The sequence below is a fragment of the Clupea harengus genome, chromosome 7 (genome assembly GCF_900700415.2).
Source record: "Clupea harengus chromosome 7, Ch_v2.0.2, whole genome shotgun sequence".
NCBI lineage: Eukaryota > Metazoa > Chordata > Actinopteri > Clupeiformes > Clupeidae > Clupea > Clupea harengus.
In genome coordinates this window covers 16,984,209-17,003,076 of record NC_045158.1, presented here as the reverse complement: position 1 = coordinate 17,003,076, position 18,868 = coordinate 16,984,209, and the positions used below count along the sequence as shown (strand labels likewise).

The following is an 18,868-nucleotide window of genomic DNA, read 5'->3' as shown; positions in this document are numbered from 1 at the left end:
TTTCGGTGGAAAACAGCAAGGATTTAATCGAAAAATTAAATAAAAAAGAAAAGAAAAGAAAAAAATGAGTACCAGATCTATTGCATTATAAGTAACATGTTTTTTAGGGGTTACTTCTAAGAATTTTCTTGCAGCTGTACTGAACACAAATATACAATGAACATTCATCTACCACAGATTGCACACTAAACACTGTAGTAATGCAGTCTAACACGAGACCACCGAAAATGAATAAGAACCCCCTGTGGATTTGATCCGGTCTTTAAGTCCCAAAGCGGAGTACAAAAGTCAGCTGAGAGGCAAGGCTCTTCCATCTGGGTTCTCTCTGCAGTACACTTACACATCTCCCCAGGTGCAGAACTACTTAGATAATGCCATTAACATGAGCCATAGGAAACAAAGGAAAAACTAAAACAGAAACTCATAGTTCGTAATGCCAAACATGTACAATGCACTGACACATAAAGTCAGCTGTGTTAGACATGCAACAAGTAACCAAACTTGCTGAAATTACAAGAATTCATAATTCAGAATAACAATAAAAAAAGAGAAAAAAGTATAATTGCATAAATACTTTGTACAGTTTGTCTCTCACTGAAAAGAAACGCACCCTTTAAAATGATAGCCCGCTAACATAAAAAAAAGAAATGCATTCCATAAAAGATTTCCTTGACATTTTTGTACACGTGAAGGTGCAAAAACAAGTTCCGATTGATACAGCCATCTGGCTTTGAAGCTGCTTGCAAACAGCAAACCTTAACAGCTTGATGTTATGATTGCACGCTAGATACAGTACATTAATGTATAATGATATCGTCATTATCGATTTGAATAACAACGATACTAGCAATAACGATAATAATAGTGAGTGCATATTGTATGGCGGATCTTAGGGAGAACTTTTTTTTCTTTTTTTTTTTAAAGACAGTGAACCTACTGCACTTGTGTAACAGTTCTTTAAAGTGATTTGTGTCAGACGTGTCAAGAGGGACATAAAGAGAAAGGAAAAAAAAAAAGAGAAAGAATAATCTTTCTAGTCATTAAAGCAGCACTTCTGTTTAGTATTGCCCACAGTACCACCAGCAAAGGACACTCAAGGGAGGGAGACAAAGTTTGACATATCGATAGGCAGGCAACAGCAAAAAAGAGCTATGACGGACATTGTCGCATCTCGTAGGTAACCATGATGAGACTAAAGTGAAATGTGTGAGATCCCTTTTCTAATGGAGTGACATATATCAATCAAGTTACATGCTACAAGTGTGACTTCACAGCAAGGAAATAACCCTTGCAATATTTTCATAAATAACTGGACATAATCTATTGCTTACATAATTGGCCAGCAGTATCTACACTGGCGTTTAATGACCTGTTACACTGGACTTGGTCTCTGACTTCACTGGATATGAAAGGAAAAAATAGGGGTGGGGAGGGGGGGATTTAACACAGTAATGTTGACTGCAATTACAAATCCAGTTTTAAATTAAACCAAACAATCTGGCCAGAAAAATCCCTTGTTAGCCTAGACAAGTGGAGCATTTGGAGGACCAAACAAATACAAACAAACAAAATCACATCTCATACTCTACATACATATGATCAATGATCAATAATCATTTTCCCTCTTTGTGTATCGTTACAGACACATGATTTTCATCTTACTGCACTGTGTCACACGTGTAGCATCTTGACAATATCAGAACATACAAAAAAAAAACATACATATGTATATATATTATTCAGTTACTGTTGATTAATGGCTCGGGAACTAAAAGTGACACACAAGGACAACAAAATATGGTTCTGAAAAAGATCTACAAGTTCTACAAACAGGCCTTTCAAGTACACAACACTGAGTGATGTACCGGCAGTTTGGCAAATGACCTTCGGAAACTCGTGACAGTGTTTTCCATTGGAATGGCAACTATATGATACTGTGGGCAACACATCAAAACAAATGAAACAAAACCACTGTAAACAAAAGAAGTAAGTATTTGCATAACTAGACGCGCTAGTAATGTCAACCCACAAACATTTATTATTAACATTCATCGTCCCCAATATTATCCCCACTGGGACCTTTGTGACTAGTGACACTGGCTAAACACAATCTTTTTGTTTTGTGTTTTTTTTTTTTTTTTTTTTGTATTTGTTTTAACACCAGGAGTGGCATGTTATAATGCAATGTTACAGGCAATGACTGTGTTTTTATTCTTCTCAGTAATTAATTTTTTTCCTCCTCTTTCCTGTTCTAGTTAAAAAGGCCATTGTAATTATTTACACTATTAACAGGTGTTTCTCACTTCGCGAGGCATAACGCACAGGTCATCTAAAATCTAAAACGTGATGACAAGGAAAACACAAGGATTCCTGAAGGACATCTTGTTGACCGCAACAGAATAAAAAAAAGAAAAAAAGAAAAACACATTGCCCAACCATTTCCTGTATCGAACTTACTCATACATTTGAATACATCACAGATCATCTTTTCTTCTACATGTACTGTCCACATTGTTACTCACATACCCACATACACAAGCACACGCACATGAACACATCCAGGTAGGGGGGCAGGCCAGAACGTGCTGGCTGGCAGGTCCCGAATGATGAGGGGATCGGTGACAACAAGTGGCGATGATGGGGGCGAGGATGAGGAAGAGGATGGGAGACAAGGACGAGGAAGAGGAGGCAGGCAAGAGTGCCTAATTCTTGCAGCTGTCCTCGGAGTTGCGCTCGTGCTGCAGGTTGTAGTAACAGTTCTGGCACACGCGCACCGGGGACGAGATCTTCAGCCGCTTGATCTCCGACTGGAAGCGGCTGCACCTGGGGAGGGGAGGGAGGGACAGACGGCGGAGATTAAGCCCTGGACTGCTGATGCATCACCTCACCCCCTCAACTCCTGCTCAACTGCTCAAGCATTAGTATACTTCAGATGAGTATGTGACACTGAATTGGGAACATCAGAACTCCAATCTTAAGTCTGTGTAAAAAAAATTAAGTGCTGACTTAAGTGCCACAATATTGGAAGTAACTTCACATAGACCATTAGTCTGCTTGTGTATCTGTTGGTTTTCATCTGTGCTTTCTTCTAATCACTTTTGTTCTGGCGTTTACTGGTATCGATCTTTCACTGGTTTGTTTCTAATGGACTTATTTCCAGCTAGTGTAACGTGTGAGAAACCTGTCCGTAAGGTACATGCATTTGCTTACACTGCTGTATTTGACAGTTTCACTGCCTTTGTAGCCTAAATGCAGCGAGTTCGTTTTGGACTGAGGTATGCTAGACACCACAGACTGCTGATGGGGGAGGGAGAGAGGAAGCACTCAATATCTCTAGAAAGCAGCTTTATCAGGGCCAGATCAGGGCCAGATCCGGCTGCAGTTTGAGGAGGGGTGTTTGCTCCTGCCCCTACCACTACTCAAGCACTACTGCCCACGCTGGCCTACTGACTGAGCACCAGCAGCACTGCAGTAGGAAGGCACTAGAGACAATCACATTTGCTGAGCTGCAGCTAAAGCACATTATCACCTTTTCTCTCCAGGGTGCGATTCACACACAAGACTAAAGCAACATCTGATCCTGCTGCTTCACTCAAGCTCCTCCACAGGGCTCAGTGCAGACAATGCATCATACGCAGGTCTAACCATACACGTACATTCTGGCAGGGATAATACATACTGTAGCTACCTCTGTTTTAGCTCACATACTACAGAGTACAAACCCCCCCCCCCACACACACACACACACACACACACACACACACACACACACACACACACACACACACACACACACACACACACACACACACACACACACACCCCCACCCCCACACCAGAATGCTACTACTACTGCTACAAACCAAACACACTGCTTTTCCTAACCCGCGGGTCATGTACTAGACTAGCAGGCCCGGTTTCACACGACTTCCACTTGATACTCTGCATGGGGAGGAATCCTACCCTTCAACTCCCAAAGTGGGCCAATCATGAATGGCTCAACAAAGGTGTGAGGGAGAGCTGATGAAACAGGGCCCTGCTAGACTACAACTCACAGAGCCAGTCCTACATTTCCCATGAGTCAAGCAGACCTGAAGCTTTTCCAGGGGAGGAGGTACTTTTTACTCCACGGCTGGGATCCTGAGTTGTGTAAACATCTTCAGTGATAGATGAATAGAAAATGATGAGAATGCTTTTAATCCTTTAACAACAACAGAATCTACTCTCTCTAATGTCGTATTTGGGGAAACACTATAGGCTACACATGAGTGTTTGGGCCTTTATAAACATACTTTATTACACAGTAAACTATGTCTCTGGTAGTAAAACAAACTGGATCAGACTGAGCCAAACACTATTTTCCCATATTGCTTTAGGAGCATGGAAGAGGGGGGGGGGGGGAGGAGAACCTTTTGCCAGAATCAAGGACCTCGCCTTTAATATGTACCTGAGCATTCCATTATGGGGCAAGAACCATAACATTAATTCACAAAACCTGCTTTTATGTGCTTGCTTACCAACATGTATAGTAAACAGTAGAAATGTAAATATATCCTAAAGTTGTGTTGTTCTCATGATTATGGCATGATTCTTACTTCTGGCAGAAGAGCTGTCCGCAGTTCCTGCAGTGGTGGCGTCTCTCGGTGAGGGAGAAGCGGACGGTGCAGCCGGAGCAGCTGTCCACCTGCTCATCCTTCACCCAGTGGTCCGCGGCCGAGCGTCCAGGCTGCTCACTCACTGACCAGCTGAACACGCGCCCGCGTCCGTCACCCACCAGGATCTTACTGTGGTCCCTGGGCAGGAGGAGGAGAGGTTAAACACAGGACATTACATTTCTACATACACACACATACTGTATGTGTACACACACACACACACACACAAGCACTCATGTGTACACCTCATCAAGAGTTCACATGCATCTCTAGGACAGAGAACACACATTCATGGTTAATGCATGCCTGCTAACACACACACACACACTTTCTCTCTCTCTCTCTCTCTCTCTAGGAACTTGTTCTGGTCCATGGAGATGACAGCTCACACCCCTGCACACTCACACAACTGCTGGACAACATGCAACCTCTCTCTCTCTCCCTCTCTCCCTCTCTCCCTCTCTCCCTCCCTCTCTCCCTCCCTCCCTCCCTCCCTCCATCCCTCCATCCATCCCTCCCTCCCTCCCTCCCTCCCTCCCTCCCTCCCTCGCACACACTCACACACGCACACACGCACACACGCACACACTCACACACTCACACACTCACACACTCACACACACACAGGGCAGATGGAACTGTTAGTCATCAGGTGAGTGTGGTCATGGTCCTGCCGTGAGCAGATGCTGCTGCAGAGGACCTAGAGTGGCAGTAGCAGTATCCTTCTGCGTGACAATTTAATAAATACATACGAGTGATGGATGCCCTTGGAGCAAAATCACATTTACTCAGTGTCCCCGAAGACATTTGGTATACGCACACACACACAACCTCTCTCAGTGTCTGAGTCTGTCTGTCCTTGGCACAGTCACAACGTATTATACATTTCCAAATCAGACTCTTACACACACAACTACACCCTAAGAAACATATGACACACAGAGACTCAATATGTTTCTGTTTCTCTTGAAGTCTTCATGTCTGTCTATCTCTGTCAGTCTCACACACACACACACACACACACACACACACACACACACACACACACACACACACACACACACACCACCTACTTTGAGATGGCGAGTGCCGTGATCTCGGCTGGGTGGGCATTGTCCTTGCGGTCGAAGGCGGTGTGCATGGTGAGCTTGCTCCGGAACACCAGCTGCCGCTCCCATCTGTAGCCTGTCGTCAAGGGACACGGAGAGAAGAGGGCAACATTTCAGATCCCAACAAGCACTGGAAGCCAAACACAAACCAGCTCTCGCCCACCACACCACACGACTCTCTCAATGCCATGGATCTCAACCACAACACATTAGCACGATCACACAGACTCACACAGGAACACACTCATACAGAAGGCCTCAGAAGCAAGGCAAAGCCCCAATACCTCAACATTCATTCACTTTCAAGCCAACATATTCACACAAACACAGAGAGCCTTAGCTTACTGATATGACTCCTAGAATTCGGGTTCACACAGGCCATGATCATATAAACACACATAAACACAGGCTGCACAGAGACTAAGGAACCTCTGGATACAGCACTGTTACAGTAAATACAACAATGCCGTAACTCTGACAGAAGACAAATTGTGCATTGTGGACTCTCTCTCAATGGGATTTAACATGATGAAACCATGCTGATGGACTGTCCAACTTCAGACAAGAGGTTGTTTAAAAATCTCTGATTAAAGATGCCAGAGACAAACGCATCAGCTCAGCGGGTTATCCCAGCCCACTGCGAGCACTGGTTGGGTTTCTGCCAAGTCTTAGAATGCAAGGCTGTCACTTTCAAACTTTTTCAGTTCAATAACAGCCAGTCGGCAAATTTCCCTGGAAGAGAATGCTGTCAACAACACTGGGGCCATTTTAATTGCCCAGGGAGTCGTTATACTGACATGAATATACAATCAGTGAACTGAATGCATTCAGTGAACTGTCAGTCACTCTATAGAAAAGCATTCTGAATCAATAAATGGAAATGTAGCTCTATCCCTTCCAAGACTCACTTAAGACAGGAATTCAGTATTTCCAGGCACACTAATGTCAAGGCCTTTCGTGGCTTACTCTTCAAGCACAGATAGCCCTCATAATATTGATGTCTTAATGTTCTGCAAGGTTGTTGTCAAACAAATGCAGAAACTCAACTACAAAGCCAAAATGAATTCATTATCGGACACATAACTGGTACAGTAAGGTGCTACACCAGCACCAAAACAGTGACGGGTTCAATTCCCACGTAGCACACAGCAATAACATGCATGGCCCTTGTCAAATACTAGGGAAGTTAGATGTGACAAAATCGTATGTGAATATGACATTCAAAAGGCCCCAGTGAATTTCCTCACTTAAATGTGTGGCAACTTCAGCTCCTTTCAAGTCCCTCCCTGGCGTGTGATGACCCTGTAAAGTGAAGTCCTGTTTAAGTGGAATGTGGGGGGTGCAGTGGCTAGCGTCAGCGGTACCTGGCCTGAGCCTGTTGTAGGGCCGGCCCTCCATGGTGCTGGGCTGCAAGGGCTGTGGCACGGCGCTCTGGGAGGGGTGGTGTGGGTGTGGGTGGGGGTTGGGGTTTGGGTGGGGGTTATGGTGGGGGTGTGGGTGTGGGGGCTGCCCCGGTCGGCCCTGTCCCTGTCCCTGTCCCTGCCCCTGCCCGGGCCCCTGGCCCTCGGAGTAGTTGACGAAGACAAAGCCCTCCTTCTCGTCGATGCTGAGGGTGTCGGACCAGCGGCGCGAGTCGTCTGAGCTGCTGTCCAGGGACCAGGAGGCCATGGCCCGGGGGGCGGGGACTCGAGGGCGACTGTGGGCGGGGCCAGCGTTGTGATTGTGGGCGGGGCTGGGTTTGGGGTCGCCGTTGCTGGCGGCGACGCTGACGCTCTGCTCCTCCCCCTCGGACTCGCTGCTGTCGTCCTCGTGGGTCTCGCGTCCCTCTGTGGCTTCAAGCAGATACACAAACACACACACACACACGGGCACATCAAAGTGCACACAAACATACAGACACACACACACAGACACACAAACACACACACACACACACACACAACACAAACAGGACGCACAAAGACACAAGGACACAGTTAAGGTGATGTTGCACAGCAGACCCAGATGCCTTGACAGGGCGCTAGTGAAACACGAGAGGAGAGGTGCAGCTCTGGCCAACAGACAGCTCCTTGTCTGCATGGAGCACAGGAGCGCTGCTGAGAAACAGGTCGATGTTCAAGCCTGAGCAGAAACAGACGGTTCACACAGGGCAGCTCTCACAGCGTCTCTGCTTCTCTCCCTACCTTCATGTCCACAACACTGTTCCTGACAACAGGCACGTTGACATGTGGGACTGCTGAGTCATGGTTTGAAGCAAACCCACTAGCACGATTCATGAAAAATACTACTAAGTCATGTTTGATGGCACTGTGCTTAAAAAGCTGAAAGCTTTGTCTGAAGGGGTTTAGGTAGAAAACGCTGACTTGTGTTCTTGCATATCACTGGCAGGTGCAATGTGACAGTGAAACTGCTGAGTCAGTGGGTATGGAGGAGTTGGGGTGCTGCTTACCCATCTTATCCTCCCCACAGCAGTCGTTCACATCAGGAGGCTCCACGGGCTCCGGAGCAGGGGTTTCTGGGACTTGTAGGAACTCCATCCTCCAGAACTGTGAGAAAAAAAGGGTTACCCTCCAACATAATTATGCATTATGCGTGACATTATCATTCAACATCTATCTTGGTCTTTTCTAAAGGACAGAATCAGTGGGTCTGAAAGACTAACCATAACACAGGAAGCACCAAGAACAACTAATGGGAAGGATGTTTTCACCCGGTATTACATAATCAAACCGAACTGGGTCGTCAGAACATATCCGGTAATTGTCTTGCTCAGCAATGAAAATAACCTGACCTTAACCCTAGATACATGTTTCATTAATCCAGAACCTTCACAAAACATTGACTAAAAAGCATGTTTAGCAGCTGTTGATTTATCATCAAAGGCGTCCGTCTGTTACCCTGACAACGCCGTCGGAGTGGCCGGTGACGATGACGTTCTGCGTGTCCCACTCGTTCATCTCGGAGACGCAGCAGCACAGGATCTGCTGGCTGCGCCCTGTGAAGGTGTTGGTGCTGGCGATGGGACTGCCGTTGATACTCCACACGTGGATGTAGGTGCCAGCACACGACACAATGTCCCCCTGCATGACACACACACACACACACACACACACACACACACACACACACACACACACACACACACACACACACACACACACACACACACAAACTTAAGTCTTGCAGATATTATCTAAGTTGCCTTCAGTTATTAATGTTTATTTAATCTGTATTGTACCCATACTCATACATGTAGGCCTGTTTGGAATATCTTAGAAATAAATACATCTAAATATGAAGCACCACACATATACACATACAGTATATGCACCCATACGTTCACCCAGACAAACACAGGACCAGGACTCAAAAACTTCCCATACCATCCAAGTCATGTGTCTTTTTGACACCGCCTACAGAAGCGGTTTCCTATTCCAAGACTTCCCTAATTGTTGGTTGTCTTACCAGCATCAAACATATTTCAGCTCAAAGTGCTTTTCCCACTCTCCTTTGCATGAACTTACTCCCACTGCTTATGTGTCACATCAAACCTGAGGTGTGTTAGCATGGGGAACAACATGACTGTAGCTCGAATGTTTCTGGTGCTGAGGTCTTATCTAACCAATGACTTCCTGAACACAGACAGGGTACTAGGGTTTCTGCGGATGTGGTGTTGTCTAACAAAATGGCAGTTGAACTCTGGTTTGTTCTAGAACTTAAGTGAAGCCTTGGACTTCCCCTTTATAGTTTCAGACTGCTGTGTGTGGGTTTGTGCATCTGTAGCTTTAAAAAGGAGAGTAGAGTGGAGAGTACGTATGTGTGTGTGTGTGTGTGTGTGTATCTGTGTATGATTGTACGTTTTTGTGCGTGTGTATGGGTATAGATGACTTAGGGTGTGTGTATGTGTGTGTGTGTATGAGCATGAGGGTGTATAACGGAGAGTGTGTGTGTGTGTATATGTACGTAGCTCCAGTGCAACACTCACTGTGAGCTTGTTAATGCATAGGACAGACACAAGAGCACATTGGCCCCTCAGTTGGGTGATGACGGTTGTGTGTGTGTGTGTGTGTGTGCGTGTGTGTGTGTAACCAGTGCTACACTCACGGTGAGCTCGTTGATACAGAGGGCAGACACAGGAGCGCGGTGTCCCCTGAGTTGGGTGATGAAGGCCAGCTTGTTGAGGTCCCAGATGATGCACGTGCGATCTCGAGAGCCACTCACCACAATGTGGTACGCAGAGGACGCAGTCAGGCAAGTCACAGCATCAGTGTGGCCCAACAGAGCCTGAAAAAACACACACACACACACACACACACACACACACACACACACACACACACAATGATGACTAAACTCATAGAACATTTATGGAACAGCACGCTATAAAACATTTATGCTCACAGCAGAACACACATATGTGTTGTATAATATTTTCAATAATAACTCATTATCATTGCTGTCCTATTTGCATTGGAGACTATTAGCTGCAATAATGAGCACATACTTTTGTAACATCTGATCAAAGCATTTAAAATGTGTGAGTGGGAGTATTTGGCCATTTTCTCCCCTTTGTAGATGATTGTCTGTGTGTGTGTGTGTGTGTGTGTGTGTGTGTGTGTGTGTGTGTGTGTGTGTGTCTGTCTGTATGTGGGGGCATTTGGCCTTTTCTCACCTGTTTGAGTCGCATGTGGGTGTGTTTGTGTGTGTGTGTGTGTGTGTGTGTGTGTGTGTGTGTGTGTGTGTGTGTGTGTGTGTGTGTGTGTGTGTGTGTGTGTGTGTGTGTGTGCGTGCACTCTTGGCCGATGTTCACCTGTTTGAGGGCTAGAGTCTTGGCTCTCTCTTTGGCGGTGCCGGTTTCCCAAACACAGATGGCCGTGCTGGTTCCTCCGGTGATGACCAGCTTGGGGTTGGGGCAGATGGCACACAGGATCTTGCCCCACTCCGACAGACACTCATACACAATCACCGCCTACAGGGGGAGACACAGAGCTCAGTCAAACCATTCTTTACAGAGAAGCCTTTCCTTTTCCTCTGCCAAGATATGTAGTTTCAGGAAACATACTAAGAAACAACACACCCATCTACAGCTCTGCACTGGCAAACAGATACAACATGTGTACAAGACTTGTGGCAAAGCATTTACATTGTGTAATAGTGTGTTTACAGTGTTTAGAGGGCACTGATGAGCATATCATCTATTTCAAATATACCATTAGATGCAGATGAAATTTCTGCAGCTGCAAACTAAGACATTGTATCTTATTCAATATGCAATATTTCACCACTAGATGGCACTGTTGTGCAGCAACAGCAAATAGAACTGCCAAACAACACTGGTATTCACAGCAAATCTCATAAACACCACAACCACTGCGACATCTCTGCCTCTCACCACACCCACACCTCCCCCCCTCTCTCCCTCTTTCTCTCTGCAGTAGGCCCCTCTCTCCCTCCTCTGGGTGAAAACAGCTCTAGGATCAGTGGGGGCCCAGGCAGCGCGTGATGCAGGTGTTTACAACTGATTTGACAGCAGCATTCCTTTAGTTACTGCTGAAGTGAAGTTATGTTAGGTTGCCAAGTCATAGCGTGTTTGTGTGTGTGTGCTCCTGCATCTTTTGTGTGTGTGTCAAAGAAAGAGACAGAGAAAAAAAGAGCGCAAGAGAAAGAGATAGAGAGAGAGAGTCTGCCTGCTTTACAGGTGTACAGTCCTTTTCACACACACACACACACACACACACACACACACACACACACACACACACACACACACACACACACAGGGGGTCTCTGACCTTGTCGGACTCGTAGTTGGCCAGGCGACAGCTGAGGTCTGCATAGCCCCAGGCAAATGTCTTGTTCCAGACGGGTGGGGCCAGGACCTTATTCTGCTCCACCGCCAGGACGCCCTTATCAGTGCACACTATCTGCCCCACAGGGTCCTTCAGCTCTGTGAGACACACACAGATACACAAACATAAATTCCAACAGACACACAAACATGCACACACACAATTCATTTCAGTGATACTGCAGTGTCCTGGTAAAAACAAAACCAAAAAAAGGTCACAGTGATTCAAAGGGGGTCAGCCCAGACAGAAGACAGCTCCACAGCCAGTACAGAGCAGAGCAGCTCCTGCTTCCTACCCACCCCACGCACACAACCCCCCCCCCCCCCCCCCCCCCCCCCCACCCTGCCTCGCCTCTGCACCAGTGTCACCCTCACAGGCGGCTTTAATTGCCCCCAACAGGGCCGGTTTGGGTCAGCCCTTCAACCTTATTAATGACTTGTTTGGAAAACAGCTCGAGTTAGGCAGTGTTGGGGACGGTTTCTCTAGGTGCTGCTCTCGTGCAGAAACCATGAAAGAAGAGAAGCTTGGACAGTCACGCATTGACTATACAAGCAACATGAGCAAAATGTATCAAAGTGTACTGTATCCAAGGTAGCCCAAAATTAGTTTTTAAAGGTATTATAACATATGCAGTTTACAAATTGATATTAAAACCAACTACAACAGAGCATAAAATAACGAGAACGAGACATGAAACTCTGTTGGTGAAGCACACTAGAATTAAATGAGTGCAGAAAGAATTAAATCAGAACAGAGCTGGTGCAGTCAGTCACCTTTGACCGGGACGAGGGAGGGCCGCAGGTTGTCTAGGTGATGGAAGAAGATCTTGTCGGTGCTGGAGCTGAGGGAAGCCGGCGCGCTTGCCGGTTCACCGTTGGTACGGCCACGCACTCGCTTGGGTGGGTGGGGCTTCTTAAATAGCTGAAAAAAACACATGCGCGAGCGTAAACATACAATGTCATCTTACACGTGTGACCAGACATGAAAGACCTCTATCTTTCTATCTTCTGAAACAGAAGATGACAGAAACAGAAAGATCTAGAAAAAGCCTTGCTGTAGTATGACTTCACTCATGTTAGCCCAAATATTCCTGACAGAATTCAGACAGGTTTGATGAGGCATTGCAGTGCCATGGACACGGTTGTGTTCTAACAGTCCAGAAAAAAGACAGTTAGACAGTAGTGAACTCGCTCTGACTTCAGAAAGACACTAAAGATGTCGTCTGCGTCCTCCTACTTGCTATCCGTTCTTCTGTGTTTCACCTGTTTGGGGATCTGGCCGAAGTTGTTGATGAAGCCGATGGTGGCGGTCTCCTTGAGCGGGTCGTTGATGTTGTAGATGTCCACCTGGCCCTCGTAAAAGAGGTGGTGGAACACGTTGACCGCCTCCACGGCCGGAGGACCCTGCTGCTTGTAGCCGAAGATCAGGTCGATCCACTCGTGCAGGTGGGAGCTCACGTAGTCACACTCCAGGGCCTGTGGACAGAGAGAGGGTTTAGGTTTAGCCCCAAACCTAGAAAAAGGTCATCATGGCCTGGACTACACCTCATGGGGAGAGAAGTGAAATCATTTGCTGCTGTCGCCTACTGCACAAGGACTACAGAAAAACCTCTCTATTCTAGAGGAGTACAGCACAACCTGGGCCCTTCAAATTAACATGGACAAATACAAAAAATTATGGTTTTCCAGAGAATACATTTAGGATTAACAATTTGCTCTTCTTGCTACTTTGACACTGCAAAGACTTAACAGAAAGAGCACGCAAAACATATATGATGAGGAAATCAATGTTTTAATTCAATCCTCCAGTAAAGCTTTGGCTAAAGATTTTTGATTCATTAATAAAAGCTATATTCATATAAGGAAGTGGAATTTGTAATAAATAAGACCTTCATTGTAAATATTTTTCCATTGATCACTTTCTACTTCATTTATATATATTTTTCCTTTTTTATTATTATTTGTATTATCATTAGAAGTTATATTTTATGTTTTAGCAATATTGTACTAACAGTCATCCCAACAACGCTTATTGAATTGAACTAAATTCAGAGAGAGAGAGAGAGAGAGCGATGGGCTATGAAGGACATACGAGGGACGATAAGAGACAGAATATTGAAGGAGAGAGGCAAAAAAAACGAATAAAGATAAATGGTGAGGACATAAGTGAAAAACATGTACTACTTTCTGTAGAACAATGTGTACTTGTGATAGCATCATATTATGCACTTGGTAGCCCTCAAAGCACTCATGTCAAGAGTGAACTGAGTGAGAGGTCTGTGTGAGAGCATGAGAGGAGGTCTGTGTGAGAGGAGGTCTGTGTGAGAGGAGGTCTGTGTGAGAGGATGAGAGGAGGTCTGTGTGAGAGCATGAGATGAGGTCTGTGTGAGAGCATGAGAGGAGGTCTGTGTGAGAGGATGAGAGATCTGTGTGAGAGGATGAGAGGAGGTCTGTGTAAGAGGAGGTCTGTGTGAGAGGATGAGAGATCTGTGTGAGAGGATGAGAGGAGGTCTGTGTGAGAGGAGGTCTGTGTGAGAGGATGAGAGGAGGTCTGTGTGAGAGCATGAGAGGAGGCCAGTGGTCCCCACCTGTCTGTGCACGCGGATGAACTCCCGCGGGTCTCCTTTAGCCCAGGGGGGCAGAATCACGTCTCCCAGCCTTGTGCCGTTCTGTTTGGCGCCTGTAGGACAGAACATAACACACACTCAGATAAAAGGGACCTCACACACACTCAGTCAACACTAAGGAAGGTGTGTGGTGTGTGTGTGTGAGAGAGAGAGAGAGAAAGAGAGAGAGCGAGAGCGAGAGAGACAGAATGAGAGTGAGAGTGAGTTTGTGTGTATGTGTGTGTAGGCCTATGTGAGAGTGGGTAGGCATCTCACCTAGGTCAAAGTTGTTGGAGTTGAGCATAAACTCTGGGAGGTAGAAGAACTCTGGGATGAGCTCTTTGACATCGGCCATGTTGTGTTTGGAGGCAGACATCCAGGCCTCCCTCACACTGTGGAACATCCGGTCAGCCAGGTCAAAGTGACCTCCCTGCAACCATGACAACCGTAACCATGAGAAACAGAAGGATCAGAGCATGTGCAGAATGTTCTGTTTTTGCGAGATGTGTGTGTGTGTGTGTGTGTGTGTGTGTGTGTGTGTGTGTGTGTGTGTGTGTGTGTGTGTGTGTTCCCCTGGTGTCTGTGGTCTATTGCAGTACACGGTATGAGATCAACTCAAAGCAAAAGGCAGAGACAGGCTTACTGACCACACAGAAGCATCACTTGAATGTCAAATTATTCAATTTCTTTTTTAAGTGGGAACATTAAGTAGATTTGTCCCTTAAACAGGGAAAATTGACCTCTTAAATAACAGCTGAAAAGGCTTTGTTTAATATTTCTTAATGTATAATATGCAGTGATCAAAGTATGTATATTATCGCTTGTGTGTCTCTACTTTTACTAACCTATACATACAGACTGTGTTGAACTGTGTACAAACAGACACAAAGTGACTGCATTCTTATCTCAACAGTTCACAGTTCCTGTTTTAATTCTTTGTACATTAAACATTTGTACATATTTTTAAAGCAGTGGTAAATAATCCCTTGAATTTTGATTAACTCGGGGAAAGACCTTTATCATGCTTTGTATCACATATTTCAGGACATTTTTAAGGAGTAATTAAGGGCTTGGCTAAATTCAATGAGCATGCTTGCAAATTAAGATGCCCTTAAAATAAATGAAGGGCTTTTGCATAGTTTCAGAGGCAAAAAGTGTTCTGTAGTGTAAACTACAGAGGGGACAGCCCAGCGGTGCTGTGCACCAGATAAAGCACAACAAAGGACAACCTCCACAGCACAACCACATGAGGGAAACACACACTCACACAACACCAGTCTCCCAGGCTCACACTTGGGTTCAGTCACTTTACATTCATCAGCCTGAAGTATATGTAGGTACAGTCACAAAGGCTTGTGGCTGTAGTCACACACATTTGTGTTAATAAAACAACAGTAGAGGAATGTTCTAGATGTTTAAACCAGTGTTTAAAGACCAGTGTTGAGGCCAGTGTTGGTGTCTCTGGCATGGTGCTGTCTCACCTGTAGGCGCAGGAATATCTGGGTGAAGGGTTCCATCCTCACCAGGTAGGACGCCACGATCATGGCCGAGGAGTAGTGAGTGCCATAGTGGTAAGCAGGCGTCTCACCTGAGGGGTAAACACACACACAAACACACACAGTCACACACACGCGCACAGAATAGAAATATACCTACAAGACAAGACCTACTTTAGCCTGCTGATTGACACATTTTTAAATGGCAGCAGTAGCTATATCCTCAGGGAGGGCTACTGTGTGTGTGTGTGCGTGTGTGTGTGTGTGTGTGTGTGTGTGTGTGTGTGTAAGCTGTGACCTGACGCACCAGTGGGATCCTCCCAGTCCTTAAACCTCTTCTTGTACTGGATGAGTCGGTCGTCTGTCTGGGCACCCATGGGCTTGGACAGGTTGCGGAATGTCTTTGGGTTAGTTAGGTCCAGTTCCTGTGGGATTCAGATGAGGGACTCAATAAGGAAGGCTAATACAGCTAGCATGGACCACATCATACAGTAGATTACAACAACTAGTTATTAATCAGGGTTCTGACGACAACAACTCTGTTGCTGAATATGAAATCATAACCTCTGACTCAATTCAGATTACTCTCGTTTAATTCCCTAACAGATACACACACAAGCGTACACACACACACACACACACACACACACACACACACACGCGCTCACTCAAACAGGTGAGAAAAGGCCAAATGCCCCCACATAAAGACACACACACACACGCAAATATCTGAAAATATTTGTCTCTGTAAGTTAACTTCTGAATCCATTCGTTATGTATTGTGGAACATTTTGAATTCCAGGGTGCGTAGTCTGCCGCAGATACCTCTGAGTCGAAGTCGGCCAGGATCCAGGGGAAGACGGGGTACTGCATCAGGTCGTTATAGGAGCGGCCGGCCAGCGTGTTGAGATGCATCAGGTACTGGAAGTTACTGATCTCTCCTCTCTGTTAGGGACACACAAGGCTGGATGAGGCTTACAAAATGACAGACTCAGGAGTAGAAGCCACCAGAACCCTTCATCTGGGCAGTGCTTCACATCGAGGGCAGCTGGACAAGTTCTGATTCATATTCATATTCATTGATATAAGTTCAAAACTCAATCACACGTTTGGAATAAATGACAGTATTGCTGTAGTTATTGCATACTGCTGGTTCCTGATCTCACCTCCCATCTCTGGGTAACAGACTTTTCTCCGACCAGAGTGCTGAGGAGCCCCGAGCTGAAGGAGGGAAAACAATGAGACAGTTGAGAGCCGGTCTGAGGCCCCATTACTCAGCTGAATAATAAAACAATATTAATATTGTGTGTGTGTGTGTGTGTGTGTGTGTGTGTGTGTGTGTACGGGCTTGACTTGTGTGTTTGAGTGTGAGACATGCTCACCCCTGCTCCACACTGGTGTTAGGTCTCTGACCAGAGACAGACTCAGAGCTGTCAGCGAGGGAGGGGACCACAGCCAAGAACCTGCCAGCAAACACATGGACAATTAAGCTTGGAGGTCTTATATTCTTAATGCTTGTTCATGTAGATATGCGCATACAAATACTTAAATACATAAATATATATTTACAGAGAGAGAGAGAGAGCATACCTCTGATACACTTTATTCCGTACTCCTTTCTGGAAAGACAGTAGGTAATTTCGTCCATCACCGGAGAACACCTCTACTGCCATTGGCTAGAAAAACAACAGTGAATATTAGTGTGACTAACATAATGACAGAGACCAATGGGCATAATAGCATCCCACTGAGATGGTCTAGCCTGCGTGTGTGTGTATGTGTGTGTGTGTGTGTGTGTGTTTGATTTCCACTCTCACCTGCAGCAGGTAGCGGCGCTTGTGCACCTCCCTGATGTCCTCGTAGGCGAAGATGCTGCAGGTCCTCTTCAGCATACTTTGGCTCTGACGTGCTCCTCTGGGAATGATGGGCTCATGCAGGCTATATAGACACGCGTACACACACACACACACACACACACACACACACACACACACACACACACACACACACACACACACACAGACAAACATGTGAAAACACACAAAGAGACACAAATGCACTCGCTCTTTTCTAGTCAATGCCGTAATTAACCCCAGTGTGAGAACATGGAGGGCCTCTGGAAAGGTTTTGTGTATAAATAGATCCCCTGGACCAGGCTGCAGCATCATTAGGGAATGGACCAAATCAATAGTGTCTGACATTCAGACAGCTGTAAGGTGACTTGGCCTTACATAGAAGACTCAGACTCCGCTGAGAGGGCTCTACTGCCTTGGCACGTGTGTCATCCTCCGGTATACTTAACTCTCTGCACTCTGTATCTACAAATACCAGTTTGGTACTACACGACTAACGTCCATTTTCATTGACAACTTTCCAAAACTTTTCAAGTTCCCTTAATTGCATTTCTATGACCTTTCACAACCCACAATACACACAATTTCCCTGTGTGTGTGTGTGTGTGTGCGTGTGTATCAATGACAAAGCTCCAGGCTCAGTGTCTCTTACTTGGACGGGAGCGTCTCGATGTCTCTGATCTCACGTGTGATGGTCATGGTGAAGCCGTCGATGACGTAGAAGTGCTCCTTGCCAAAGAGCAGCAGGCCTTCGCTGGTGTCCAGGCCCTGTACGCGCGCACACCGGTACATGTGCTGGATCTGTGGGGGCACACACACACACACACACACACACACACACACACACACACACACACACACACACACACACACACACACACACACACACACATTTACAAACACAACCATCAATTCAATGCCACCCCATGTTTCTCACACATCAATTACCTCAGTTGGAGAGGAAAGACTTAAACCATTTGCTCCAATCTGAGCGGCAAATAGATTTTAAGAAGTATTTTAGTCTGAACGGGCGTTTCTACATCAAACTAGTTTGTCTTATTGCAGTTGAAATGGAAGTGATTTTGATTATCGATTTTGATAAAGCAATCGCAAAATGATGCAGAAATTCCATGACTTAGTGGTAATAAGAAAAAATGTATCATGGGTTAACTAACTCTCACAACAATATTTTAGTCATATGAACCTTAATAGCCTGCCCTTGTCCGAGCCATTGGGTCTCTCCACATCAGTGCCTTTGATCACATTCATGTGGTTCTTTCACAGAGAGGCACCCTGGTACA

At 45.8% G+C, this 18,868-nt stretch overlaps 1 protein-coding gene across 8 annotated transcripts in view; it reads right to left on the bottom strand.

The window, feature by feature from the left end:
- Positions 1–18,868, bottom strand: part of wdfy3 (WD repeat and FYVE domain containing 3) — a 106,000-nt gene continuing 87,132 nt past the window's right edge. For 5 of the 8 annotated variants that reach the window (XM_031570689.1, XM_031570690.1, XM_031570686.2 and 2 more), the window contains 21 exons: positions 18,220–18,368; positions 17,532–17,652; positions 17,305–17,390; positions 17,097–17,177; positions 16,881–16,935; positions 16,540–16,659; positions 16,022–16,139; positions 15,700–15,806; positions 14,495–14,648; positions 14,201–14,292; positions 12,876–13,088; positions 12,387–12,534; positions 11,557–11,711; positions 10,575–10,733; positions 9,869–10,048; positions 8,662–8,844; positions 8,214–8,310; positions 7,012–7,596; positions 5,729–5,840; positions 4,596–4,793; positions 1–2,823 (listed from right to left, as the gene is read on the bottom strand). In XM_031570689.1, the coding sequence (XP_031426549.1) occupies positions 2,703–2,823; positions 4,596–4,793; positions 5,729–5,840; positions 7,012–7,596; positions 8,214–8,310; positions 8,662–8,844; positions 9,869–10,048; positions 10,575–10,733; positions 11,557–11,711; positions 12,387–12,534; positions 12,876–13,088; positions 14,201–14,292; positions 14,495–14,648; positions 15,700–15,806; positions 16,022–16,139; positions 16,540–16,659; positions 16,881–16,935; positions 17,097–17,177; positions 17,305–17,390; positions 17,532–17,652; positions 18,220–18,368 (3,234 nt within the window). In that variant the 3' untranslated portion in view covers positions 1–2,702. The remainder of the gene's footprint in view (positions 2,824–4,595; positions 4,794–5,728; positions 5,841–7,011; positions 7,597–8,213; positions 8,311–8,661; positions 8,845–9,868; positions 10,049–10,574; positions 10,734–11,556; positions 11,712–12,386; positions 12,535–12,875; positions 13,089–14,200; positions 14,293–14,494; positions 14,649–15,699; positions 15,807–16,021; positions 16,140–16,539; positions 16,660–16,880; positions 16,936–17,096; positions 17,178–17,304; positions 17,391–17,531; positions 17,653–18,219; positions 18,369–18,868) is intronic. The other 3 variants (XM_031570692.2, XM_031570688.2, XM_031570693.2) reach the window with 3 other exon arrangements.